Source organism: Canis lupus, chromosome 19 (assembly GCF_003254725.2).
Source record: "Canis lupus dingo isolate Sandy chromosome 19, ASM325472v2, whole genome shotgun sequence".
In the NCBI taxonomy this organism is placed as follows: Eukaryota; Metazoa; Chordata; class Mammalia; order Carnivora; family Canidae; genus Canis; species Canis lupus.
In genome coordinates this window covers 30,878,780-30,906,413 of record NC_064261.1, presented here as the reverse complement: position 1 = coordinate 30,906,413, position 27,634 = coordinate 30,878,780, and the positions used below count along the sequence as shown (strand labels likewise).

Below are 27,634 nucleotides of genomic sequence, written 5' to 3'. Positions count from 1 at the left end.
CTAGAAAGGACTACCATCTTATGCTGGGAAAGATGGAAGGCTGATGAAAAGGTAATATCTTGATGGTCTTAATCTTCAGAAAATAGGATGTGAAGTGAAGACCAGGTTTGAAAGAGGTGATGACCTGGAATAATTTGGTAGGGGAAAGAGAAAGAAGAATATAAGCAGCAAGTGAGAGTTTAGATGCAGCTGAAAAATGAATTTGTAGTGAAGTTGGGGGTGGGTAAAACAGATGAAGGGATCAAGAGGTACAGACTTCTAATTATAAAGTAAATAAGTTAGGGTGATTAAAAAGTAGAGCATAGGGAATGTAGTCAGTAATACTGAAATAATTTTATATGGCGACAGATAACCACACTTATTGTGGTTTATATAAATGTACTTTATATAATTGTTGAATCACTATGTTTTACCCTGGAAATTAATGTGATATCGTATGTCAACTATACTTCAATACAATTTTTCTTTAAAATGCAAAGGACTTGGATACTTCTACAAAGAATATACAAATGCTCAATAAGCACATGAAAGTATGTTCAACATTACTAGACATTAAGGAAGTGGAAATCAAAATCACATGAGATGCCCTTTCACATGCATTAGGATGGTTGGATCAAACAAAACAAAGCAAAACAACCCCAGAAAATAACAGATATTGTGGAAGATGTGGAGAAATTGGAACCTTATGCATTGCTGGTGGGAATGCAGAATGGTGCAGCTACCGTGGAAAACAATTGGGCAGTTTCTCAAAAGTTAAACATAGAATTATCATATTCTACTCCTAAGTATATACCCAAAAGAATTGAAAGCAGAGACTCAGATACTTGTATGCCATGGTTCATAGCAGTATTCACAATAGCCAAAAAATGAAAACAACCCAAATGTTCATTAGCAGATGGATGGATAAACATGGTAGATACATACAATGGAATATTACTCAGTTTCAAAAAGGAATGACATTTTGGGGCCTGCTACAGCATGGATGAACTTTGAAAACATGCTAAGTGAAATAAGCCAGGGACAAAAGGACATACATTGTATGATTCTACTTACATAATGTATGTAGAAGACGCAAATTCACAAGCCACAGAAAGTAGGAGAGAGGTTACTAAGAATTGAGGGAAAGGAGTGTGAAGAATGGTTGTGTAATGAATACAGAGTTTCTGATTGGTAGGATGAAAAGTTCTGGAAATGAATAGTGGTGATGGTTGTACACATTGAGAATATATTTAATAGCATTGAATTGTATGTGTTAAAATGGTAAAATTTATGTTATGTTAAAAAAAAGGAGAAATGGGGGCAGATGAAAATAAGTGGGGTCAATATACTGGAAATTCCCATGTAGTTGGAGAACCTAAGCATTGAGAGAAATTTTATGAACAAGTTAGAGACAAGGCTGTGATAAGAAGTTGAGGGTATCTAATTATTGATCCCAGAGGTGACATTCCAGGTAAAATCTCAGTGTAACGTGTAACCCTTAGGGAGTTGGAGCTTGGAAGACCGCAAAATTCAAATTCTAGCCTGTCATTTTTTAGTTATGCAATTTTATCATATTACTAAAGCTCTGAACTTTTTTCTATGTTATTGTTAAGTGGACAAATAAGCCATAATCATCAGAGTAATTGTGAGTATTAAATGAATGTATGTTTAAGAAAAAGAAGTACCAGCACTTAGGTAGGAAATTTAAAATGAAAAAAATAGAGGAAGAATACTTGAGGAAATATATTGTTTTCCCAGAATTGAAAGGAGATGAAAGATCACAGATTTTTTAAAAAGGCCCAGTAGAATACCAAATACGGTTAAGGAAGAAAACCACACCTAGACATATTACATTGAAATTTAAAACTATCAGAGATAGAAAAGTCTAAAAGCTTACCAAGAGAATTAATAACATTATTAAGGACCAGAATTCAAATTGTCATCATACTTTTCAACAGTAACATAAGCAGCAAGAAGATAGTGTAATACATTTTGAATACTGAAGGGAGTACTGAAAGAAAAGAACTTTGAATCTTGCATTTTATAAGGAGAAAATTGTCATTCGAGTGTTGTAGCATGGTTAAAATATTCCCAAACATAGAGGACCTTTAAAGATTAGCTATACAAAGTCCCACATGGGGATCATTTCTGTAGGAAGAACTCAAATGAGTGGAGAAACAAACCTAGCAGATGCTACTAGATGTATGTGATGTATACATGTAAGAGTGTAAAGAATGATCAGAATACCAAAATAAAGATTGTTGTCTTAAAAAAAATAGCCACATCCAGAGAAAAGAATTAAGAGAGAATATGTTCATAAAATGAGGATTGAATGGAGGGGAAATCATGAGAATGCGGGCGTGGTAAAGTTCTTCTCTTGGTAAAGGGATATATGGATAGCATTTTTATATATCAAAAAGAAAGGTTGTAAAAAGTACAGGAGGGGTGCTTGGGTGACTCAGTCAATTAAGCCTCTGCCTTTGACTCTGGTCATGATCCCAGGGTCCTGGGATCTAAGGGCCCTCCACCCCCCGCCCCTGGCATTGGGCTCCCTATTTGGTGGGGAGCCTGCTTTTCCTTGTGCCTTTGCCTGCAGCTCCCCCTGCTTGTGTTTTCTTTCTCTCTCTGTCAAGTAAGATCTTAAAAAGTGCAGGAAAATCAAAAATACAAGTTGAAATAAAGATATCCATTAAAAGGCAGAGAGTGATGATTCAGTAAAAAAATAAGTGTAAATATACATATTTTACAAGAACTGCCTTGAATCACAATTTAAAAGAGGAGGGGCATGGATAGGGTGTGTATGAAAATTGTTGAAAACTGAGATCCTAGCAATGCTTTTGCTTATGTGGGTTGTATCTGTTGATAGTTACCTTATTAGAAATCAAAGAAAAATTAAAAATATATTTATCAGTTAATTTTAAAACAGCAATAATCTACCCCTTTTAAGTTATAAAGAAGTAACATACATGTATTTTTTCAAAAAGATCCATTTTTTTGAGAGACAGAGAGAGCAAACAAGCATGAGGGGTGTGAGGGGCAGAGGGAAGGGGAGAAGCAGACTCCCTGCTGAGCAGGAAGCCTAATGCGGGGCTCAATCTCAGGACCCTGAGATCATGACCTGAGCCAAAGTCAGATGCTTAACCCATGAGCCACCCAGGCGCCCCAATGACATACAAGTATTTTTGTGAAAAACATTTGTTTAAGGGATGCCTGGATGGCTCAGCAACTGAGCATCTGCCTTCAGCTCAGGGTGTGATCCCAAGGTCCCAGGATCAAGTCCCACATCGGGCTCTCTGCTTGGAGCCTGCTTCTCCCTCTGCCTATGTCTCTGCCTCTCTCTCTATCTGTCATGAATAAATAAATAAAATCTTAAAAAAAAAAAAACATCTGTTTTATTAAACAACAAAAGAATTCAGTGAGAAGAGTAGCATTGTCTTATGCACTTTTGCCTATCTCTTTAATGTCTGGTCTGAGAGAACATACTTAAGTTTACTCTATTGCAATATGTTGTTTAGATTGAGTTACATGAGGAGAATCCTAGGACCTTGTGGATCTTTTGAAAGTATCTGGGATAACCCTTGGGTCCTGAGACCACACGTTGAGAACTGCTTTTTCCAAACAATTTTCTTTATTACTGACCCTTCCCTCCACATTTGGTGTCTTCTGCATTGATGATGATATTTTTTCATTGTCCCATATTTCCTCCCACCTTCCATTTTTGTTTTTACTATTGCCTACCTTATATTCTTTTCTAGTTTAAGACTGATCTCCAAGTTTTCACTGATGATTCTAGTCTATGATTATCTTATCTCTAAAATCTGTTGGCAAGTGTATTGTTCCACATGATTCATGCTTCAGTTTCTAAATTTTCTTGTGTGTTTTCTCTTTCCAGTTACATTATGAAGCTCTGTTGAAGTAGGGACTCTAAAAATTGACAAGATGAAATAAGAGTTTCTCCTTATTTAGTACAAGATAATATTTGTTGGTTAATAAGAGGTAACACTTTCCATGAAAGTGCATATAGGGATCCCTGGGTGGCGCAGCAGTTTAGCGCCTGCCTTTGGCCCAGGGCGCGATCCTGGAGACCCGGGATCAAGTCCCACGTCAGGCTCCCGGTGCATGGAGCCTGCTTCTCCCTCTGCCTGTGTGTCTGCCTCTCTCTCTCTCACTGTGTGCCTATCATAAATAAATAAAAAAAATTAAAAAAAAAAGTGCATATGGATCACAAATTCTCTTTGGTTTTAAGTAGTCTATTGGAAAATTCTAATATCTTACACATTACCTGATATATGGTAGTATTTTTGGTATTGCAAGTAATTTTTTTAAGTAGATCTTATGAAGATTTATTTATTTAAGAGAGAGCCAGGAGAGGGGCAAAGGGAGAGAATCTCAAATAGACTCTCCACTGAATGTGGAGTCCAATGTGGGGCTCGATCTCAGAACTCTAAGATCATGACTTAAGCTGAAATCAGGAGTCAGGGACGCCTGAGTGGCTCAGCAGTTAAGTGTCTGCCTTCGACTCAGGGTGTGATCTTGGAGTTCTGGGATCGAGTCCCACGTTGGGCTCCCTGCATGGAGCCCCCTTCTCCCTCTGCCTGTGTCTCTGCCTCTCTCTCTCTCATGAATAAATAGTCTTTAAAAAAAAAAAAAAAATGAAATCGAGTCACACTTAACTGACTGAATCACCTAGGTGCCCCTAGATCTTGTATAACTAAAACCATCTTCATTTTAAGCTTATTGATCTTGTGAGTCATTTGTGTGTGTGTGTGTGTGTGTGTGTGTGTGTGTGTTTAGTCATTTGTTGATTAATTTATTTTCTTACCTTTCAGAAAAAAGCCAAAGGACAAGAGCTCTTTGATCAGATAATGTACCACTTGGACCTTATTGAAAGTGACTATTTTGGATTGAGATTTATGGATTCTGCACAAGTAGCAGTGAGTAGCTGTTTTCTGGAGGTCCCAATGTGGGAGTACAGATGGAAAATTTCAGATGATGTGCTAAGTGTACAAGGCTACATATTCTTACAGCATTCTCTTTTTTTTTTTTTTTGGTGATTTTCTTATTATGGTCTGAAGCTCTGACCACTTCAAAATAACCTAAAGTGCTTGTTAAAAAAACTTGAGTCCTGGCCCTAGCCCATCTTACTAGAGCATGATCTTTGCAGATGAGGCTAGGAAATCTGTCTTTTTAATAATCACTGGATTGGGTGTTGGGCATACTAAAGTTTGAGAATCACTGTGTAATGGAAAGGGTGCTAAAATGGGAGTTTTGTGGGTTCTTGGGTAAGTGATAAAAGTTACTAACTTGCAGATTAAGGTGAATAGTTATCTTCAACATCCCTTCCTGATCTGTGATTCAATAAATGTTGATGATGTGTATTTTTTTTAAAGATTTTATTTATTTATCTGTGAGAGACACACACAGAGAGAGGCAGAGACACAGGCAGAGGGAGAAGCAGGCTCCCCAAAGGGAGCCCGTTGTGGGACTCGATCCCAGGACCCTGGGATCGCGACCTGAGCCAAAGGCAGACGCCCAACCACTGAGCCACCCAGGCGCCCCGATGATGTGTATTTTTGATGAGAGAACAGCATATGTCTTAGGGTAGGAAATTGGAGGCTTTACAAAGATCTGAGTACTATATACTAGGATTTGACTGGAGGATTTTTGAGAGAAAGTAGTAGATAATAAGATTGGAAGGAGGATTAGTGGCCATATCATCCAAATTGAATACCAAAAGTATTAAAAAATGGGCAATATATATTCTCTAATAATTGGAATTAGGGGTTTTTCAAGCAGGGAAGTTATATTTTGCTTCAGAAAGTATTGTGTAGGGTTATTTGGAATGGGCAGAGATTGAAGTCAGAAGGAATCACTGCAAACACTGGGGGATAAAAGAAACATTAAGGCCGTAATAGGATATTCACAGTAGCAGGGAGGGAGAAGGAATAGAGATAAGGATATCAAGACATTAAGCTTTGAATTCTGGAAGTCTGTGATGGAGGAGTGTATGTGTTTAGTGACACATTAATTGTAATATTTAGGACTCACAGGAATAATATATAAGAATTCTCAGGTTCTTTTTGGAGTGAGATGTTAATTCATTCATTCAAAAATAAACATACAGATCAATGGAATAGGATAGAAAGTCCAGAGACAAAACCATAATTATATGTTTTTTGACAAAGGAGGCAAGAATATGCAATGGGAAAAAGTCTCTTCAACAAATGGTGTTGGGAAAACTGGACAGCTACATGCAAAAGAATGAAACTGGATCACTTTCTTAAACCATACACAAAAATAAACTCAAAATAGATTAAAGACCTAAATGTGAGACCTGAAACCATAAAAATCCTAGAAGAGAGTACAGGCAGTAGTTTTTCTGATAATAGCCATAGCAACATTTTTCTAGATAGGTTTCCACAAGCAGAGGAAATAAAAGCAAATATAAACTGTAGGGACTGCATGAAAATAAAAAGCTTCTACATTGCAAAGGAAATAATCAACAAAACTAAATTGCATCCTATTGAATGGGAGAATATATTTGCAAATGACATATCTGATAAAAAGCATAATTTCCAAAATATATAAAAAACTTATACTAATTCAACACCCCCAAAATTTTGAATAATCCCATTTAAAAATGGGCAGAAGATACAGATAGACATTTCTGCAAAGAAGACCTCCAAATGACCAACAAACATATGAAAAGATGCTCATCATCACTTACTAGAGAAGTGCAAATCAAAACTATAATGAGATATCACCTCACACCTGTCAGAATGGCTAAAGTCAAAAACACAAGAAACAAGTGTTGATGAGGGTGTGGAGAAAAAGGAACACTTGTGCACTGCTGGTTGGGATGCACACTGGTGCAGCCATTGTGGAAAATAATTCAGAGATTCCTCAAAAAAATTAAAATAGAACTACCCTACAATCTAGTAAATGCACTACTGGGTATTTACCCATAGAATACAAAAACACTAATTCAGAGGATATATACACCTTTGTGTTTATTGCAGCATTATTTACAAGAGTCAAATTATGGAGACCAAGTGTTCATCAATAGATGAATGGCTAAAGAAGAGATGGTATATTTATCCAATGGAATATTATTCAACTGTAAAAAAGAATGATATTTTGCCATTTGCAACAGTATGTTTGGAGCTATAACAGTACGTTTGGAAGTATAATGTTAAACGAAGTAAGTCTGAGAAAGACAGATACTATACTATATGATCTCACTCATATGAGCAAAGGGGGAAAAAAAAGAGACAAACTTATAGACTCTTAATTATAGAGAACAAACTGATGGTTACTACAGGGGTGGTGGGTGGACAAAATAGGTGATAGGTATTAATGAATACATTTACCAAAACATGCACTAAGTAATATATAGAATTGTTGAATCACTATATTTTATACCTGAAACTAATATAACACCGTATGTTAAGTATCCTGTAATTAAAATAAAAAACTTTAAAAAGTGATCAAGGAATTACATGTCACATTTCAATCTTGAATATTCGATCTTGTAAATGTAAAATTAATTTGTTAAAGCTTAATGTATTGGTTATTTAAGGTCAGTCCAAAATATGTATGATTGGAATTATCCATTTACTTTTCTTCCTGTGAGTATGTAAAATCTCAGTTTGCTGTTGTTTACTTTTGCTTATACTAGCTCATTTTTTTAATACCAGCTCATTTTATATTCATGTACGCATTTAATTTTGTAGTTGAAATAATGTCATATTGACAGAAAAGTTGCAAGAACAGTGTAAATAACTTTTTGTGGAACCATTTGAGAAAGAGTTACAGATGTTTTCTCACCCTGAATTATTTAGTGTATGTTTCCTACAAGCATATTCTGCATAATTGAGTATAGCCATCAGAACCAGAAAGCTGACATTGTAACATTACCACCTCTAGTCCTGAGACTCCCATGTTTTGCCAGTTGTCTGTATAGTGCCCTTTATAGCCAACCTAGTTCAGAATCACGTTTTACTTTCAGTTATCAAATTTCTTTAGTTGCCTTCATCTTAGAATACTGTGGTTCCTCAGTTTTTCCTTGACTTTTATACTTTTGAAGATATAGGCCAGTTACTTTATAGGCTGTCCCTCAGTTTGGATTTTTCTGATGTTTTCTCAGGAAGTAGGTTATTAGATACTTTGGCAGGAAAATAAGCGAAGTGATGCTGTGTTCTTCTCATTTTACCTAGTGACATTTAATTTCATTTTGTCCCATTACCAGTGATATTAATTTTGAATCTTTTTTTTTTTTTTTTTTTTTTTTTGAGACAGGATGGAGAGGGGTAGAGTGGGGAGAGAGAGAATGAATGAATTTTAAGGAGGCTCCACACCCAGTGTGGAGCATTGCAGTGTGGAGTTTGATCTCACAACCCTGAAATCATATCCTGAACCCAAATCAAGAGTTGGATGCTTAACTGACTGAGCCACCCAAGTACCCTGATATTAACTTTGGTCCCTTGGTTAAAGTGTTATCTACCAGGCCTTTCCATTATATTCTTTTTCTCTTTCTAATTAATAAGTTTTTAAAAATTTATTTTATTTTTTTGTGGGCAGTTACTTTGAGACTTTATCAGACTTACTGTTTATTTATGAGCTAATGGATTCCTGTTTTATCCATTGTGTTATAATTTGTTACTGTCTTTTGATGCTCGAAGTTTCCCAAGTTTGGCCAATGAAAGCTGCTTCAAGATGTCTTCTGTGTTCTTGATACATGCACCCATCATTCTTTGGGTATCTTACTTTCTGGCCCAAGAGTGTGTTCCATATTCATATTGTATTTCCTTGTTCCAGCCCTGGAATTAGCCAGTTTTCCAATTGGCTTTGTGGTCAGATTTAGAGAATATATGTTCATGTTTATTTTTGTCTATCTATATAAATTGACACTACGACTTCACACCTGTAGCTCCCAATTCCAGTCCAATGCTACAGAGCTTACTATAGTTTTTTCCTCTCCCATATTTATAGTTTTCTTCTACAGAATCCAAGCTTTGATTCTCATCAATATGTTTATCAGAGTGATCACTTACTTTGGATGGAATCAGTCTCTAACCTCTCCCTGAACAGATTCTGGCATTGCCCAGACTGCCTTCTTACTTCTGGAATGAATTATTTGGGAAGAGGAAGCTTCTTATGAGCCAATTATCTTATAAATACAGAATAATATGTAAAGTACTTCTTTGGAGATAGGGTTGAAGAGTTATCTCCCTAGAGGCATGGTTTAGAGTGGGAGGATTAGAAGAGAGAAGGCATGCTTGAGGAAAACAAAGTTGGTTTTAATTAAGGTGATTAGTCTTTTGCCTAAAGTAGGCCACTTTTTAAAAATTGAGATATAATTTATAAATCATAAAATTTACCAGTGGTTTTTTATATATTCAGTGTTATGCAGCTATCACCACTATCTAATTCCAGAACATTTTAATAACTTGCAAAAGAAACCATGTTCACATTGCCAGTCACTCTCCATTACCCCCGTCCCACAGCCCCTTACAAACACTAATCTTTCTATTTGTATGGATGTGCCTATTTTGAAAATTCTGTGTAAATGGAATCATGTGATATATATAGCCTTTTGAGTCTGGAAACATGCTTAGCATAATATTTTCAGGGTTTATATTGTAGCATCTCTGTACTTGATGTTTAATGGCTAAATAATATTCCATTGAATGGATATACCACATTTTGTTCATTCATCGATGGACATTTGGGTTCATTCATTTTGGCTGTTAGGAATAGTGCTATCAGTATTTGTTTACAAGTTTTTGCATGAATATAATTTTCAATTCTCTTGGGTATGTGTCTAGGAGTGGATTTGCTGGGTCTTAAGGTAACTCTAAGAACTATCAAACTGTTTTCCATAGTGACTATACCATTCCACATTCCTCCCAGCAATGTGTGAGGGTTCTAATTTTGCCATATCCTTACGAACACAATATTCATTTTTGATTCTAGCTGTCTTAGTTGTATGAAGTGGTCTCATGTGGTTTTGATTTAAACTTCCTTAAAGACTAGTAATCTTGAATATCTTCTCATGTGCTAATTGGGTGTTCATATATCTTTTTTTGAGAAATTATTCAAATCCTTTGCCCATTTTATGTATGTGTATTTGTTTATTTAAAGACTTATTTATTTGACAGAGAGCATGTGCACACATAGGGAAGGGGAGGGAAAAAGAATCTTAAGCCAACTCTGCACTGAGCATGGATCCCAATGCAGGATCTCAAGAGTCTGAGATCACAACCTGAGCTGAAACCAATAGCTGGATGCTTAACTGACTGCCACCCAGGCACGCCTACAGTGTTATATTAGTTTCACTTGTGCAATATAGTGATTCATCAGCTCTATATATTATTCAGTGTTGATGTATTTTCATTTTTATTTTTTAAGTAAGTTCTATGCCCAGTGTGGGCTTGAACTCAAGACCCTGAGATCAAGAGTCCACATGCTCCATCAAGTGAGCCAACTAGGCACCCCCTAATCTTGCATGCCTTTCATTTTTCTTTTCTTTTTTTTTTTTTTTTTTTGCCTAAGTGCCCTGGCTAGAACCGGAAAGTGTTCAGTATTTCACCATTAAGTATGTTATGTGTGGGATTTTTATAGGTGCCCTTTATCACTTTAAGGAAGCTCTCTTTTATTTCTGTTTTATTGAGTGTTTTTTTTTTTTTTATGATAAAAGGGTGTTGGGTTTTTTAACAAAACGCAACACCTTTTTTCTGCATCTATTGAGAAGATCATATGGTTTATCTCTTATATTCTGTTAATATGGTGTATTATGTTGATAGTTTTTTTCTTTGTTAATATGTTGAACTAACTTTGGTTTTCTGGATAAATCCCACTTGGTCATGGTGTATAATCCCCTTGTATGTTGCTTGATTTGCTTTGCTAGTATTTTGGGTTCTTAAAAATTTTTTTTAAAATATATATTTAAAAATACTTTATTTCAATTTATTTCATTTCAATTTGCCAGCATATAACAACCAGTGCTCACTTCATCATTTGCCCTCCTTAGTGCCTATCTCCCAGTTACCCCATTCCCCCACCCACCACAAACCCTTTGTTTGTTTCCCAGTTAGGACTCTCATGGTTTGTCTTCCTCTCTAATTTTCCCCCACTCAGTTTCCCTTAATAGTCTCTTTTACTATTTCTTACATTCCACATATGAGTGAAACCATATGATAATTATCTTTCTCAAAACCATATGAAATTGACTTACTGCACTCAGCATAGTACCTTCCAGTTCTATCCATGTTGAAGTAAATAATAGATATTCATCCTTTCTGATGGCTGAGTAGTATTTCATTGTGTGTGTATGTATATATAAATGTATATATGTGTGTGTGTGTACACACACACCACATTTTCTTTATCCATTCATCTGTTGAAGGGCATCATGGCTCCTTACACACAGCTTGGCTATTTATGGACATTGCTGCTATGAACATTGGGGTGTGGGTGTCCCCATCGTTTCACTACATCTGTATCTTTGGGGTAAATACCCAATAGTGCAATTGCTGGGTCATAGGGTAGCTCTATTTTTAACTTCTTGAGGAGCCTCCACACTGTTTTCCAGAGTGGCTGCACCAGTTTGCATTCCCACCAGCAGTGCAAGAAGGTTCCCTTTTCTCCACATCCATGCCAACATTTGTTTTCTTTCTTGTTAATTTTAGCCATTCTCACTGGTGTAAATCATTGTTTTGTTTTGTTTTTTTTAAAGATTTTATTTATTTATTCATGAAAGACACAGAGGAGAGAGAGAGGCAGAGACACAGGCAGAAGAAGAAGCAGGCTCCATGCAGGGAGCCTGATGTGGGACTCGATCCGGGGTCTCCAGGATCACACCCCAGGCCGCAGGCGGCGCTAAACCACTGCGCCACTGGGGCTGCCCAATCATTGTGGTTTTGATTTGTATTTCCCTGATGGCAGGTGACATAGAACATTTTTTCATGTGCTTGCTGGCTATATGTAGGTCTTATTTGGAGAAATGTCTGTTCATGTCTTCTGCCCATTTCATGACTGGATTGTTTGTTTCTTGGGTATGGAGTTTGGTAAGTTTTTTATAGATCTTGGATACTAGCCCTTTATCTGATAGGTCATTTGCAAATGTCTTCTCCCATTCTGTAGGTTGTCTTTTAGTTTTGTTTACTGTTTCCTTTGCTGTGCAGAAGCTTTTAATCTTGATGAAGTCCCAAAAGTTCATTTTTGCTTTTGTTTCCTTTGCCTTCATAGATGTGTCTTGCAAGAAGTTGCTATGGCCAAGTTCAAAAACGTTGCCTGTGTTCTCATCTAAGATTGTGATGGATTCTTGTCTCACATTTAGGTCTTCCAGCCATTTTGAGTTTATCTTTGTGTATGGTGTAAGAGAATGGTCTAGTTTCATTCTTCTGCATGTGGCTGTCCAGTTTTCCCAGCACCATTTATTGAAGAGACTGTCTTTTTTCCAGTGGATATTCTTTCCTGCCTTGTCAAAGATGAGTTGACCATGGAGTTGAGGGTCTGTTTCTGGGTTCTCTATTCTGTTCCATTGATCTATGTGTCTGTTTTTATGCTAGTGCCATGCTGTCTTGATGATGACAGCTTTGTAATACAGCTTGAAGTCAGGCATTGTGATGCCCCCAGATTTGATTTTCTTTTTCAACATTTCTCTGGCTATTTATGGTCTTTTCTGGTTCCATAAGGTCTTAGGATTATTTGTCCCAACTCTGAAGAAAGTCTGTTTTGATAGGGATTGCATTGAATGTGTAAATTGCTCTGAGTAGCATAGACATTTTCACAACATTCATTCTTCTAGTCCATGAGCATGGAATGTGTTTCCATCTCTTTGTGTCTTCCTCAATTTCTTTCAGAAGTGTTCTGTAGTTTTTAGGGTATAGATCCTTTACCTCTTAGGTTAGGTTTATTCCTAGGTATCTTATGTTTTTGGGTGCAATTGTAAATGGGATTGATTCCTTAATTTCTCTTTCTTCAGTCTCATTGTTAGTGTATAGACATGCCACTGATTTCTGGGCATTGATTTTGTATCCTGCCATATTGCTGAAATGAGTTCTGACAATTTGGGGGTGGAGTCTTTAGGTTTTCTATATACAGTATCATGTCATCTGCGAAGAGTGAAAGTTTGACTTCTTCTTTGCCAATTTGAATGCCTTTTATTTCTTTTTGTTGTTGGATTGCTAAGGTTAGGACTTCTGGTTACTATGTTGAACAAAAGTGATGAGAGTGGACATCCCTGTTGTGTTCCTGATCTTAGGGGAAAGGCTCTTAGTGTTTCCCCATTGAGAATGATACTCGCTGTGGGCTTTTCATAGATGGCTATATGATATTGAGAAATGTTCCCCCCATCCCTACACTTTGAAGAGTTTTAATCAGGAATGGATGCTGTATTTTGTCAATGCTTTCTGTGCATCTATTGAGAGGATCATATGGTTCTGGTCTTTTCTTTTATTGATGTGATTGAGCATGTTGTTTTTACAAATGTTGAACCACCCCTACATCCCAGCGGTAACTCCTGCTTGGTCATGTTGAATAATCCTCCTGATGTACTATTGGATCCTATTGGCTAGTATCTTGGTGAGAATTTTTGCATCCATGTTCATCAGGGATATTGGTCTGTAATTCCCCTTTTTGGTGGGGGGTCTTTGTCTGGTTTTGGGATCAAGATAATGCTGGCCTCATAGAATAAGTTCAAAAGATTTCCTTCCATTTCTATCCTTTGAAACAGCTTCAGTAGAATAGGTATTATTTCTTTTAGCCCTGGACTTTTATTTCTTGGGAGGTTTTTGATGATTGCTTCAATTTCCTCACTGGTTATTAGCCTGTTCAGGTTTTCTACTTCTTCCTGTTTCAGTTTTGGTAATTTGTAGGTTTCCAGAAATGTATCCATTTTTTCCAGATTGCCTAATTTGTTGGCATATAGTTACTTATATTATGTTTTTAAAATCGTTTGGTTTTCCTTGGTATTGATTGTGATCTCTCCTCTTTTGTTTGTGATTTTATTAATTTGAGTCTTTTTTTTTTTTTTTTTTTTTTTTTTTAGTAAGTCTGGCTAGGGGTTTATCTCTCTTATTCTTTCAAAGAACCAGCTTCTGGTTTCGTTGATCTGTTCTACAGTTCTTCTGGTGATCTCTATTTCATTGAGTTCTGCTTCTAATCTTTATTATCTCTTTTGTACTTGTTTTAGGCTTTCTTTGCTGTTCTTTCTCTAGTTCCTTTAGATGTAAGGTTAGCTTGAGTATTTGAGATTTTTCCAATTTTTAAGGGAGGCTTGTATTGAGATGTATTTCCTTCATAGAACACCTTTGCTGTATCTGAAAGATTTTGAACAGTTGTACTTTCATTTTCGTTAGTTTCTATGAATCTTTTTAATCAATTTCTCTAATTTCCTGGTTGACCCATTCATCTTTTAATAGGTTGCTCTTTAACCTCCATGTGTTTGAATTTCTTCAAATTTCTTCTTGTGAATGAGTTCTAGTTTCAAAGCATTGTGGTCTGAAAATATGCAGGGGACAATCCCAGTCTTTTAGTATTGGTTGAGACCAGAGTTGTGAATCAGTATGTGGGCTGTTCTGGAGAAAGTTCCATGTTCACTTGAGAACAATGTGTATTCAGTTGCATTAGGATGGAAGGTTCTGTATATATCTGTGAAATCCATTTTTTTTTTTTTTTTTTAGCAGATAAAGGTTTGTTTTATTGAGTAACTGATCTGATTAATGCTGAGGCCACTATGTACAGACAAGAGAGAGGGAGTTTTATTTCTTGGTCTCTTCCTCCTTGGACAGAGTCTTGATGATTTCCTCCTCCTTGGCCTGGAGCCGCTCTTCACGGCGCTTGCGGGCCTCCTTGGTCTTAGATCTGTGGGCCTCAGCCTGGTCAGCCAGAAGCTTCTTGCGAGCCTTGTCTGCCTTCAGCTTGTGGATGTGTTCTATGAGAATCTGCTTGTTCTTAAACACGTTACCCTTCACTTTCAGGTACAGGCTATGATACATGTGGCGGTCAATCTTCTTAGATTCACGGTATCTTCTGAGCACCCTGCGTAGAATTCTCATCCTCCTCATCCACGTTACCTTCTCAGTCATTTGAGCATTGGCAGTACCTTTTCTCTTACCAATGCCCATATGCCTGCCCTTCCGGTGGGCCAGATTGTTTTTCTGGCACCGAGCTCGGGAATGGACAGTCACAGTGTTCCGGATTATCAGCCTATCTTTGATCAGTTTTCATATCTGCTGACGGGAGTTTGCATTGGCGATTTCATTGGTCTCATTGGGGTCCAACCAGACCTTCTTTTTGCCACAGCAGAGGACACTGGAGGCAAGCCTCTTCTGAAGCCTGAGCATATCTTAAGTAGTCTGAGGCCCAAGGCCTGGACGAGACCTGTCCTATGTCACATGGAAGCAGAGCTCTGTCTGATCCCGGGCGCCCAATGAGTAAGGGGGCCACAACCTAGTCCCTGCCGCGGCCCTTCTACTGTCTCGGCAAGTTGCTTGCAACCCACATGGGGTGCGGGGCCCACCCTTCCGTGGCCTAGTGTTCTCGGGAAGCCCTCCCCCCTGCTGAGGCTCGGGCCTAGTGCGCTCTGGCCAGCCCCAAGCTCTGGGACCGGCTGCTTCAGGGCTGCCTCCACTTCATCTCTCCCACCCGGGACCATGGGAGCAAACCCCACCGCCCACCGGCACTTTGGATCAACCTTCTGTGAAATACATTTGATCTAGTGTGTCATTCAAGGCCCCTGTTTCTTTGGCGATCTTCTGCTTAGAAAATATGTCTTTTGCTGAGAGTGCTATGTTGAAGTCTCCTGTTAATGTATTATTATCTATGTATCTCTTTAATTATTAATTGATATAATTGGCTGCTCCCACATTAGGGGGATAAATATGCATAATTGTTGGGTCTTGTTGGATAGAAACTTTAAGTATGATATCGTGTCCCTCTTCATCTCTCATTACAATCTTTGGTTTAAAATCTAACTTATCAAAAAAAAAATAAATAAATAAAATCTAACTTATCTGATATGTGCATTGCTACCCCAGCTTTCTTTTGAGGACTATTTGAATGGGAAATTGTTCTCCACCCCCTCATTTTCAGTCTGGAGATGTCCTTAGGTCTAAAATAAATGAGTCTTGGGATCCCTGGGTGGCGCAGCAGTTTAGCACTTGCCTTTGGCCCAGGGCGCGATCCTGGAGACTCAGGATCGAATCCCACGTCGAGCTCCCAGTGCATGGAGCCTGCTTCTCCCTCTGCCTATGTCTCTGCCTCTCTCTCTCTCTCTCTGTGACTATCATAAATAAATAAAAATTAAAAAAATAAAATAAATGAGTCTCTTATAGACAACATATAGATGGGTCTTGCTTTTTTATCCATTCTGATAACCCTGTGTCTTTTGATTGGATCATTTAGCCCATTCACGTTTAGAGTAACTACTGAAAGATATGAATTTAGTGTCCTGGTATTATTTGTACAGTCCCTGTTTCTTTGGGCTCCCTCTTCACTTACAGGGTCCCCCTTAATATTTCTTGCAGAGCCGGTTTGCTGGTCACATATTTTTAAATTTTATTTCTATCATGGAAGCTCTTTATCCTTCCTTCTATTCTGAATAACAGCCTTGCTGGATAAAGTATTGGCTGCATGTTTTTCTCATTTAGTACCCTGAATGTATCACGCCAGCTGTTTCTGGTCTGCCAGGTCTCTGTGGAGAGGTCTCTCTTAATCTAATATTTCTCCCCATAGAAGTTAGAAGTCTCTTGTCTTGAGCTGCTTTTAGGATTTTCTCTTTAGATCTGAAATTTGCAAGCTTCACTATTATATGTTGGTGTGTTAATCTGTTTTTGATGTTTTTTGGGGGGTGGGAGTCTCTCTGTCTCTTGGATATAAATTCCCATTTCTTTCCCCAGATTAGGGAAGTTCTCAGCTATGATTTGTTCAAACATACTTTCTGGTCCTCTCTCTCTCTCCCTCTCTCTCTCTTTCTTTCTCTCTCTCTCACACCCTCTGGAATCCCAAAAAGACGAATATTATTCTTTTTCAAACTATCACTTATTTCCTGGAGCTTCTCCTCATGGGCTCTTGTTTTTCTTTTTTTCCCTCAGCTTCCTTCCTTCCGTCAACTTGTCTTCTGTATCACTCTTCTGCCTCATTAGCCCTAGCAGTTAGAGCATCCAGTTTAGACTGCATCTCAGTTAAAGTATTTTTAATTTTGGTGTGATGAGATCTCAATTCTGCAGTAAGAGAATCTCTAGAGTCTTCTATGCTTTATTCAAAAGCCACCAGTATTTTATAATTGTACTCCTGAATTATATCTCTGACATGTTACTTAAGTCCATATCCATGAGATCTGTGGAAGAGAGTGTTACCTCTGGCTCTTTCTTTTGTGGTGAATTCTTCTAGTCATTTTGCCCAGTGCAGAATGGCTGTATGAGTGAGCAGAGTCAAAAGTATCAACGACGACCTAAGTAAAATATGCCCTAGACAATTCTGAAGAGATCAGGGACCAGAAAATAAAAAGGAAAAAAAGGCCACAAAAGTGAAAAACAGATTTTAAAAAATAGGAAAAGTTTTTTTAAGAGGGGGTGGGAAGAGGTGGTGGGCAAGAGAGAATACAGTCTCACAGAGTGGACCAAGAGGGTGATCCTCTTAGTTCAGAGTGTATTCTGTTCTTTGTGTTAGAAGGTGCTAAATTCCAAATTTATATAAACCAGCAAAACTTATATAGAGAAATAACAGCAACAATAATAACAAGAAGACAAAAGAGGGCAGAATGGGAAGGAAGAGAGAATATAATCTCACAGAGTGGACCAACATGACGCTCCACTTGGCTCTGAGTGTATTTTGGTCTCTGTGTTAGAGGGTTCTAAATTCCAAAATTATAAAACAAGACAACTCCCCCCAAGCTCCCCTTAACTTACATGTTTACAAAAATTAAATTGAGTATGTTGGAAAGAAGCCCAAAATGAAGAATGTATCTATGAGATGTAAAAATATGAATGTAAAAAAAGGAAAAAATTTAAAAGTGAAGAGCTGATAAAATATTGTAGTTAAGGCAGGAAAAAAGAAAGAATATTGGAATTTTTTTTTTTTTTTTTTTTTTTTTAATTCATGATAGTCACACAGAGAGAGAGAGAGAGGCAGAGACACAGGCAGAGAGAGAAGCAGGCTCCATGCAGGGAGCCCGATGTGGGATTCGATCCCGGGTCTCCAGGATCACGCCCTGGGCCAAAGGCTGGCGCCAAACTGCTGTGCCACCCAGGGATCCCTATTGGAAATTTTTAACCTGAAAGATAAATGAATTGTATGGGAAAAAAACGTCATTCTATACACTATTTTTCCCTTAGTCCTGGATTTTTCCAGTTCTACTTGATTAATAAATTGGCTGTTCCCCTGTTCTTCTAGCAGATTCTTCTGGGAGGGGCCTGCTGCCCTGATTCTGAGGTGTCTCTGTCTGGGCAGAGATGTCCCACCCCTTGCCGGTGGTTGAGCTCAGTGTGAAGCTGTTTTTCCTGTGAGGCCTTTGTTCCTTGGAGGCCACACCTCTCCCAGGTGAAAGGAGGAAAAAAAAAAACCGTCAGCGACCAGATCTCTAGCCCAGAGCCAACAGCTCCCCACATGTACCAAACTGCAGTCTCTCAGTGCACTGGCCCAGATCCTCCTGGGGACAGGTGTGGGGGCACTGATTCGTATGATTTGAAGGCTGCCTGGCAGCGGGGAGAGCTTTTGCCCTCTTGTACACTCCCCGGCTCTGCACATCCTGGAGGGAACAGAGGATGTCCCGCTTCTGTCTGCTGCTGCCTGGCCCTGGACTGTACCCCGGGCCTGCCTCTCCCAGATGCCCCAGGCAGGTTGCTGCATTCCAGTCCTTTACTGGGACCTAGGATGGCATCCATCCGACCGTCGTTTGCCGTCTGTGGCACAACTTGAGCTTTCTCCTAGGGACCCCTATTATTCTCTGTCTCCAGGAATATTGAGACTTTACCGCCCTTCCTGGGATTCTGCCGTTTTACACTGAACACAGGGAGGACTCTCTCAGGAGCAGATTTCTAAACATCCAGGTTGTGCACTGTGCCACTTTCTTGCAGCCAGTTTACAAAGGCTCCCCACCCCCCATTTATCTTTCGATATATCCCCTCCATTTCTTTTCTCCACACCCCTGCCTTGTAAGAAGTGATCACTTTTCTCTCCATAGTGTTCCAGCTGTTCTCTCTACATCTCAGATTGAATTCATAGGTGTTAAGGATGGTTTGAAAGTTAACTAGGTTAGTAGGGGGAACAGATTAAACGAGGAACCCCTACTCTTCCACCATCTTGTCTCTGGTTAGTATTTTGTTAAAGATTTTGGTGTCTGTATTTATAAGGAATAGTGGTCTATAGTTTTGTGAGGTTTTTTTCTTGTGATATTTTTGTCTGGTTTGGTAGGAACAGTACAGGCTTCAAAGGATGAGTTGGGAAGTCTTCTCTCCTATATTTTGGAAGGTCTTGTGAAGAAGGGTTAGTGTGAATTTTTCTTTCAGCATTTGGTAGAATTCACCAGTGGAGCTCTCTTGCTCCTGGGCTTTTTTATTGGTCAGAAGGTTTTTGATTATTGAGTCCGTCTCTTTACTTGTTACAGATGTGTTCAGATTTGCTGTTTATTTCTTGAGACCATTTTTAAACCAAGCCACTTTAGAGAGCCAGGGTGTACTTACTGGATGAGGGTTGGGATAGTAAGTGTAAGTCAGTATTGTTCTGGCATACTAGGATTTATGGTTGCTCTTGTTTTTGTTGACTGGTGAATAGTACCCTATCCTCTGTTTTCAAATCTAAACTTAATTTAGTGTCCTTTTATATAGTTCAATGAAGATCTTAAACCTTAAATTGTAATGGTAAAATCTAAGGATGCTTTCTGTGGAAAAATGTTCATATATATAATATTCTGTGTATATACATAGATAACTAAGTCATTCCTTAATGAGATTTTAAAAAATTATTTATTTACTTGAGACAGAAAGAGAGCACAAGTGGGGAGGAAGATCAGAAGGAGAGGGAGAAACAGACTGCCCACTGAGCATGGAGTTCGATGTGGGGCTTGATTCCAGGACCTTGAGATCGTGTCCTGAGTCACCCAGGTGCCCCAATTAAGTTATTCCTGAATCTCATCTGTAGACTCTTGTTTAGTAACCCTTCTTTCAGAAATAACCTGTAGCTTAAGAGGAATCTGGTGATGGTATTAATTTGCATGTGTTTTCTTAAAGTCTTTATGATAATTAGTGTTTTTGAAAATTTATAATTTTTTCTGTACTATTGGTGAAACTGTTTAAATCTCATCACTACGCAATTTTTTTTTTTTTTAAAGATTTTATTTACTCATGAGAGAGACAGAGAGGCAGAGACATAGGCAGAGGGAGAAGCAGGCTCTGGGTGGGGAGCCGATGTGTTACTTGATCCCAGGACCCTGAGATCATGACCTGAGCCAAAGGCAGACATTCAGCCACTGAGCCACTCAGGTCCCCCAAGTGCACAAATTTTTATGGTACTATTTCTAGATGAAGAATTTAGGGAACTACTTTTTGTCATAAAAATAACAGGATATGTACAGAGTTGCCTTAGGACAGCAGAACTCCCAGTATTGTTTTTAAAAGATGATTTTGTGTAGTTCTCTTGTTTAATAGAACTTGCCAGTGTGGAAGGAATATCATATCTTGAGCCAAACAAGAAAGAATTCTTTTGATACCAAGTGTATTTAGGTTGGTACAATAAGACTTGGCAAAATAGTTGAGGAATTAACTATAATAATTTCCTAGAAAACATATATGATTTATTTTGGAGGAATAATTTTGAGTCTTAAAATCAAATTTCTATTGGGATCAAACAGAAAAACAAAAGAAGGGGAAAAAAGTTGGAGTACATCTTAAAAGACATAGGGTTATGTACTTCCAAGAACTATAGTTTTTTTTTTTTTTCTGAATGTTGCTGCATATTTGATAGGTTTTCATTTCCCATTTTTAATAGAGATAGTTACAGAGCAATACAGCATAATGATAAATTGGGGCCCACATGTAACAGGCTGTTGATGATCAATAAATAGTGGTAGAGGAATTTTGGTGAAATGGGGAGCATATCACTTTTCTATTTAAAAAGGGGCTGGTACTACCTAGCTTCAGTCATTTGTTTCCAAATAACATTGCTGGATTTATCTTTAGGTATTTCAAGAGAAGCTGGTTGGATTTGTAGGTTAAATCTTCCATTTAAAAATTTTATTTTAAAATGTAGTTTGGTTGATGAAAAAGAACTAAATAAGTGGAGAGATCACGTATATGGATTAGAAAAAAGTTTCATGTAATTTGTATCAAAATTCCAACAAAATCTTTTATAGACAGTAGACAACATTTTAAAAAGATTTATATGGAAAGGCAAGGAACTGAATATCTAAAAACAGTTTTGAAAAAGGAATAAAGTGGGAGCAATCGCTCTGCCCATCGTCAAAACTTAAAATTACTGTAGTCAAGACTCTGTGGTATTAGCACAGATACTTAGATTAGTAGAAGACAGGAACCCAAAAATGGTCCTTAGAGGTATGACCAACTTAGTCTTTTTAAGATTTTATTTATTTGAGAGAGAAAGCACAAGCAGGGGGAGTTGCAGAGGGAAAGGGAGAAACAGGCTCCTTGCTGAGGGAAGTCCCAGAACACTAGGTTCAGTCCCAGGATGCTGGGATCATGATCTGAGCCGAAGGCAGACACTTAACCAACTGAGCCACCCAGGCACCCTGACCAACTTATTTTTGTAAATGCCAAAGTAATTCAGTGGAAGAAGGATAGTCTCATAATGAATGGTGCTGGATCAAATGGATATCAGGCAAAAAAAAAAAAAAAAAAAAAATCAGCCTTGACTTAAACCTTATATTAGTACAATAATTAACTCAAAATAAATAATGAACATAAATATAGACTACAAGATAACAAAACTTAGAGATAAATACACAGGAAATCTTTGGGACCTAAGGATTGAAGAAGTTACTGATGTGACAACAAAAAACACGATTCAGGGGTACCTGGGTGGCTCAGTGGTTGAGTGTCTGCCTTTGGCTCGTCGTGATCCTGGGGTCCTGTGACTGAGTCCCACATCAGCTTCCCACAAGGAGTCTGCTTCTCCCTCTGCCTATGTCCCTGCCTCTCTTTCTGTGTCTTTTATGAATAAATAAGTGAATATTAAAAAAAAAAAACCACAATCCATTAAAAAAATATTGATAAAATGGACTTTAACAAGATTAAGACCCTCTTTTTTTTTTTTTTAAAGATTTAAAATTTATTTTAGAGCACGAACTGGGGGAGGAGAGAGGGATAAGCAGACTCAGCGTTGAGCACAGAGTCTGAGCTGGGACTGGATCCTAGGATCCCTAGATTTTGACCTGAGCTGAAACCACCCAACCGACTATGCCAGCCTGGTGACCCAAAATTAAGACCTTCTGTTCTGAGAAAGACTCAGTTAAGATGATAAAAAGCCAAGTTACACACTGGGAGAAAATACTTACCATGTATGTGACAAGGAACTCAATCTAGCATATATAGAGAACTCCTAAACTCAACAGTTAGAAAACAGAAGACATGAGTCATTTCACCAAAAAGGATATACAAATGGCAGATAAACACATGAAAAGGTGTTAACCATCACTAGATATCAGGGAAATTCAGATTAAGACCTTGATGAGAGGGCAGCCCGGATGGCTCAGTGGTTAACGTTGCCTTCAGTCCAGGGCATGATCCTGGAGACCCGGGATTGAGTCCCATGTCAGGCTTCCTGCATGGAGCCTGCTTCTCCCTCTGCCTGTGTTTCTGCCTCTTTCTCTCTCTGTGTCTCTCATGAGTAAATAAATAAAATCTTAAAAAAAAAAAAAAATGACCTTGATGAGACATCATCATTAGGTATGTGTTAGAACAGCTAAAATAAAAAATAATGACAACTCCAAATGCTGCTGAGGATGTGGAGAAACTGAATCTCTTATGTAGTGGTATTGAGAATATAAAAATGGTATGGCCATTATAGAAAATAATTTGGCAACTTCCTAAAATACATTTACCATATGATTCCGCATTTGCACGCATGGCCATTTATCCCAGAGAAATGAAAATTTATTTCCTCACAAAAACCTGTGTATGATTACTTGTACTATATTTGTAATAGCAAAAAAATTTGCAAAAAAAACAAAAGACCAGTAGTTGATGATTAAATCAACTGTGAACACTATTCAACATTAGAAAAGAAAAATCTATTGATTCTGTGGATACTCACAAGTTGGATGGACTTCAAGGGCATTATGCTGAGTAAAAAAAAATTTCTAAAGGTCACATACTGTAAAATTCCATTTATATGATATTCTTGAAAAGGCAAAATTATGGAGATCACATTAATGGTTGTCATGGTTTAAGGAAATTAGAGAGGAGGTAAGTGTATATACTATATATTACATTTGCTATAAAGGAATGATGTGAACATTTTTTGTGTGATAATAGAATGTTTCTGTATAGTGATAGCGGTGTTAGTTACAGGAGTGTAAACTTGTAATAAATAATATAGAACATTGCATCAAGTTCAGTTTCCTGATTTTATAATACTGTATTGTAGTTATGGAAGATGTAAGCATTGAGGGAAGATGGGGATGGGTACACAGGACTTCTCACTATTATCATTGCAACTTCTTGTGAATATTTCATAATAAATTTTTTTTAAAGAATAAGAAAAATATAGTCTGGGCCAAACAAAATAAGTCTCAGGGCCAAGATTTAACCCTCTGGCCTATGTTAGTGACCTCTGTTTGGTGAAGTTTTTCAAGCTTTCCTATTTAGAGCTAAGAATTTTAACTGGTCCATCAAGTCTTTTTTTGTTGTTGCTTTGTTCTTTATTTATTTTGGTGGGGGAGAGGCAGAGGGCAAGGGAGAGAATCTTATTTAAGCAGATTCTGTGCTGAGTATAGAGCCCGGGTCTGGGCTCAATCTCATGATCCTGAGATCATGGACCTGAGCCAGAACCAAGAGTCACTCAACTGCCTGATCCACCCAGGTGCCCCTGGTCCATTAACTTTTTAGAGAAAACGAATTACCTAGATTGTAGACACTTTGACATGTTTCAGGAAAGGGAAACAAAGGTAGCATTTCCTTGTTACTTGGAAAAGAAAGAAAATGAAGTCTTAACAGGTCAGTAGTCATTTTTTATCTTTTTAAAAAAATTTATTTGATAGCTTGTATTGGTTCTATATATATTCTTTAAACTTCTCTTGTTCTGTGTAAAATTCCTAAGTAAATTGTCACAGAGTATTCAGCCTATTAAAAGTATAAGTAATACATTACGATCAGATGGAGTTTATTCTCAGGAATGTAAGGAAGATTCAGTATCAGTTGATTTAATTTGTCATATATAGTTTTTCATGCCATTGTTTCCTGCCTTTGTTTTTAAGAGGATTGTACTTTCTTGCTTCAGTTGATACCAGGTTTGCCTGTGTGACTTGCCTTTAGCAGTGGAATCTGAGTTGATGTGTGTGCCAATTCTAAACAGTTTAACCCTTCATTTATGCTGTTATTGCTTTCGCATATACTTAAGTGAAACTACATTCAAAAAAGATTGAAACTGAAATCTTTACTACAAAGAAAATAAAGTAACTTGATTAGTTGAAGTTCATGGCATTTAAGACAGCAGTCAATGGAAAGGAGATGAAGATGTTAGATCCAAAGCTGAGGGCTAGGAAACACCTAACTGTCTAGTTTAACACAGAATAAATGTGGTGTAGGTGCACACTGGAGGCTGCAATAGTCAATTCCCTTGATAGCAAATCCAAACTCCCTGAATGCTGAAGAGGCAATTCTTGTTCTAGTTTTAAAATTCAACTATTTCAGGTACTGTAGGCATAATGTGTGAGATGTGTTTGTCTTGCTGACCTTTACTTATCTGAGGCTGTGCAGATAATACCTTAGTCTAGAATTCTTAACAAGTGGTTTTATTAGTGGCCTGTCAAGTCCCTTCTTTCTAGCCCCAGAATATTTTGAATAAACCTAATGGACTTTGGCCTGTATGGAATTGACCTTCTTTTTGTCTGTGTAGTTTTATCCAAGCTTTAGAAGGTGTACTTTTTTCCATTTCTAGGTGCTGAGTGAATGTGTGGCATGGCCTGTATAGGTGGCACTTGTAGAAAATGTGGCGATTACTTAGTGGCTCTCCTCTCTTTGTACAGATACTTGATTTCATGAACAATGACAACAATAACAACAACCACCCTGGGTTAATAGAAGAATTATAGAAGCATTTCTATTAGGATGATAATTTGCCTATTATTACCAGCGCTATTTAATTTCATAATAGAAGTGCCAGCAAATACAGTTACAGAAATTGTGAAGGCTGGAAAAGTGACTGTGGGCAGATGATTGGATTGTACATTAACTAAGAACACAAACGATAGAATTCAATAAAGTAATGGGGAGTGAAAAATATATAGAAATAAATAACGTGTATGTTAAATATGTGCATATTGTAACACATACATAGGCACACCTATATTTGTTAAATAAGAGGAACTGTAAAAAGTGTATTTCCAAAATAGATTACATGTTCTGTCTCTGAAGAGTGAATATAAAACCTGCCTCACTCACCTACATTTCCACTATGAATTTAACTTTTAAGAATTTAAGCATATTAATTAATACACAGAACGGCACAGTGGGAACTCTATTTTAATGGCTTATGTAAGTCTTCATTTGAAATGTCTTATAACAGGACTGTTAACACCAAGAAAATAATCACCCAGGAAGAATTTATAATGAATCTAGACTAATTGAAGTGTTTTCAGTTAGATACAGCAATGCACTGTATTGGTTCTCCATTTTATAGCATAGGTTTTTTTTTCTTTTTTTTAACATTTGTTAATTGTTTAAAATTTTCTTTAAAACAAATTTAGAGCATAAGCCTCTACTCTTCAAAGGAGGTATATTTTTGGCAGATGGAATTGTTTTGAAAGATGATTAACATTTCTCTGTTTTAAACTCTGCTCTTTGAGCAGAAGTAGTAGGGCATTTATTTAGTAAAGCTGTGTAGGCAGTTAGAAGTCCGGAAGCATTTATTTGAAGGGCTGTTTACAGATTGTTTCGGTTATGTTCTGGGATGAAGGTGTGTGTGCATGTTAGTGTTTTGAAAGCTGCCTAGGTGATTCTTTGATTTAGTATGTCTAGTGTGTTTGTGATTACGAATTTATATTTTAAAACACACACAAGTAAATAATTGTTCTTTCATGCCCAGTTCAATAGGATGGAAAGAAATGTGGCTTCCCACATCCTTTGATGTCTAAGTTTATCAACCACACTTTAAAATTAGGAAATTAAGAGGGGAGTTTGTTTCCTTTTTAAGGCATGATGAGGAAAGAGAACTGTATTAATTTTATACTAAGCATCCAAGAATCTGTATTCTCTCACCTTTATCTTCTAATGTAATTTAAATTCAACTCCTAAAGACCATGATTGAAGGAAAATCCTTTCAGTGCCTGTCTCTGAACTCTGAATTTTCCAGTCCCTGGGCTTGGAATGTGGAGGAGATGAAAGAAAACAGACTTGAGAATATGCAAACATGAACTCAGACCTTCTCCAGAAGAACGTCACCCAGAACTCCCTAGCTCCTAAATTTCACTTTAAAATGTGCTTGACTCATTATCTGAGTTTGGATCATCTTAAGGCAGTTCAGATATTAGAAGCTGTTGCTATATGCAGGTAAAGAACAGACTAAAATGCCTGCTTGGAAGAAAACTCTGATCTTTTATCTCACTGGGATGATTTTATGTTTAATGTGATTCTCAAAATAGTAGGGTACAAGTTAAAAAGACTAGCCCTCACATGTTCTTGCACAGGGAAAAGTTTAAGTTATAACTATGTAAGAAAGATTGTTTTTGAAATAGTATGTATTCTCTCTTATATTAATGTTTCCTTTATATTTCTCAGTTTATCTGTCAAAATTTATAGTTAGCCTATTGATGTTCAGTCCATTGTTAATGTTCTCTAGGCTTTACCAGTACATACACACACACAGTTTTTTTTTCCTCCTCCGTTTGAAGAAACTCTGGAAGGAGTCAGAAACCAGTAATGTCTTGTCAGGGGGTGCATGTGGTGATAGAAATTGGGAATATGAGGGGGTGGCCTTTTGGTGGGAGTAGAGGGACTGTTGACCATATTCCTTTTGATACCATCCCCAAATTAAACCATATGAATATATTATTTATATAAAATAAGGAATCCATGAGTATATTAAATAATACTTGCTTATTGTAGAGCAAGTTGAAGATAGAGGAAAGCACGAAGAAGAAAAATTATCACAGCAGTATGCACCACCCTGAGAGAACATTTGTTACTGTTTTGTTGTAGATCGTCTCAGTCCAAAACAAAAACATGTTTTTATATACAAATTTGTATATTTTGATAAGACAGTATTTTATACCCTGCTTTTTAAAATTCAGCAATATATTATAAATGATTTTCCAGATCCTTAAATATCTGCTTCCCTTGTTTTTAGTTGCTGCATGGTAGTCTATCCTACCTTATTTAACCAGTTCACTGTTGTTGCGTATGTATATTGTCGTAACTTTCACATAATTCCTTGTAAGTAAGTCTGTACCATCCATAATTATTTCTAGATGTAGAATTGC

General features: G+C 37.4%; 1 protein-coding gene and 1 pseudogene across 7 annotated transcripts in view; one reads left to right on the top strand and one right to left on the bottom strand.

Annotated features, from left to right (window-relative positions):
- The window catches only part of EPB41L5 (erythrocyte membrane protein band 4.1 like 5), a 145,709-nt gene that overhangs the window by 18,675 nt on the left and 99,400 nt on the right, over positions 1-27,634 (top strand). For all 7 annotated transcript variants that reach the window (XM_035702380.2, XM_025429184.3, XM_049097096.1 and 4 more), the window contains exon 3: positions 4,809-4,913. In XM_035702380.2, coding sequence (XP_035558273.1) covers positions 4,809-4,913 — 105 coding nt within the window. The remainder of the gene's footprint in view (positions 1-4,808; positions 4,914-27,634) is intronic.
- LOC112647888 (60S ribosomal protein L19-like) lies at positions 14,707-15,344 on the bottom strand (annotated as a pseudogene).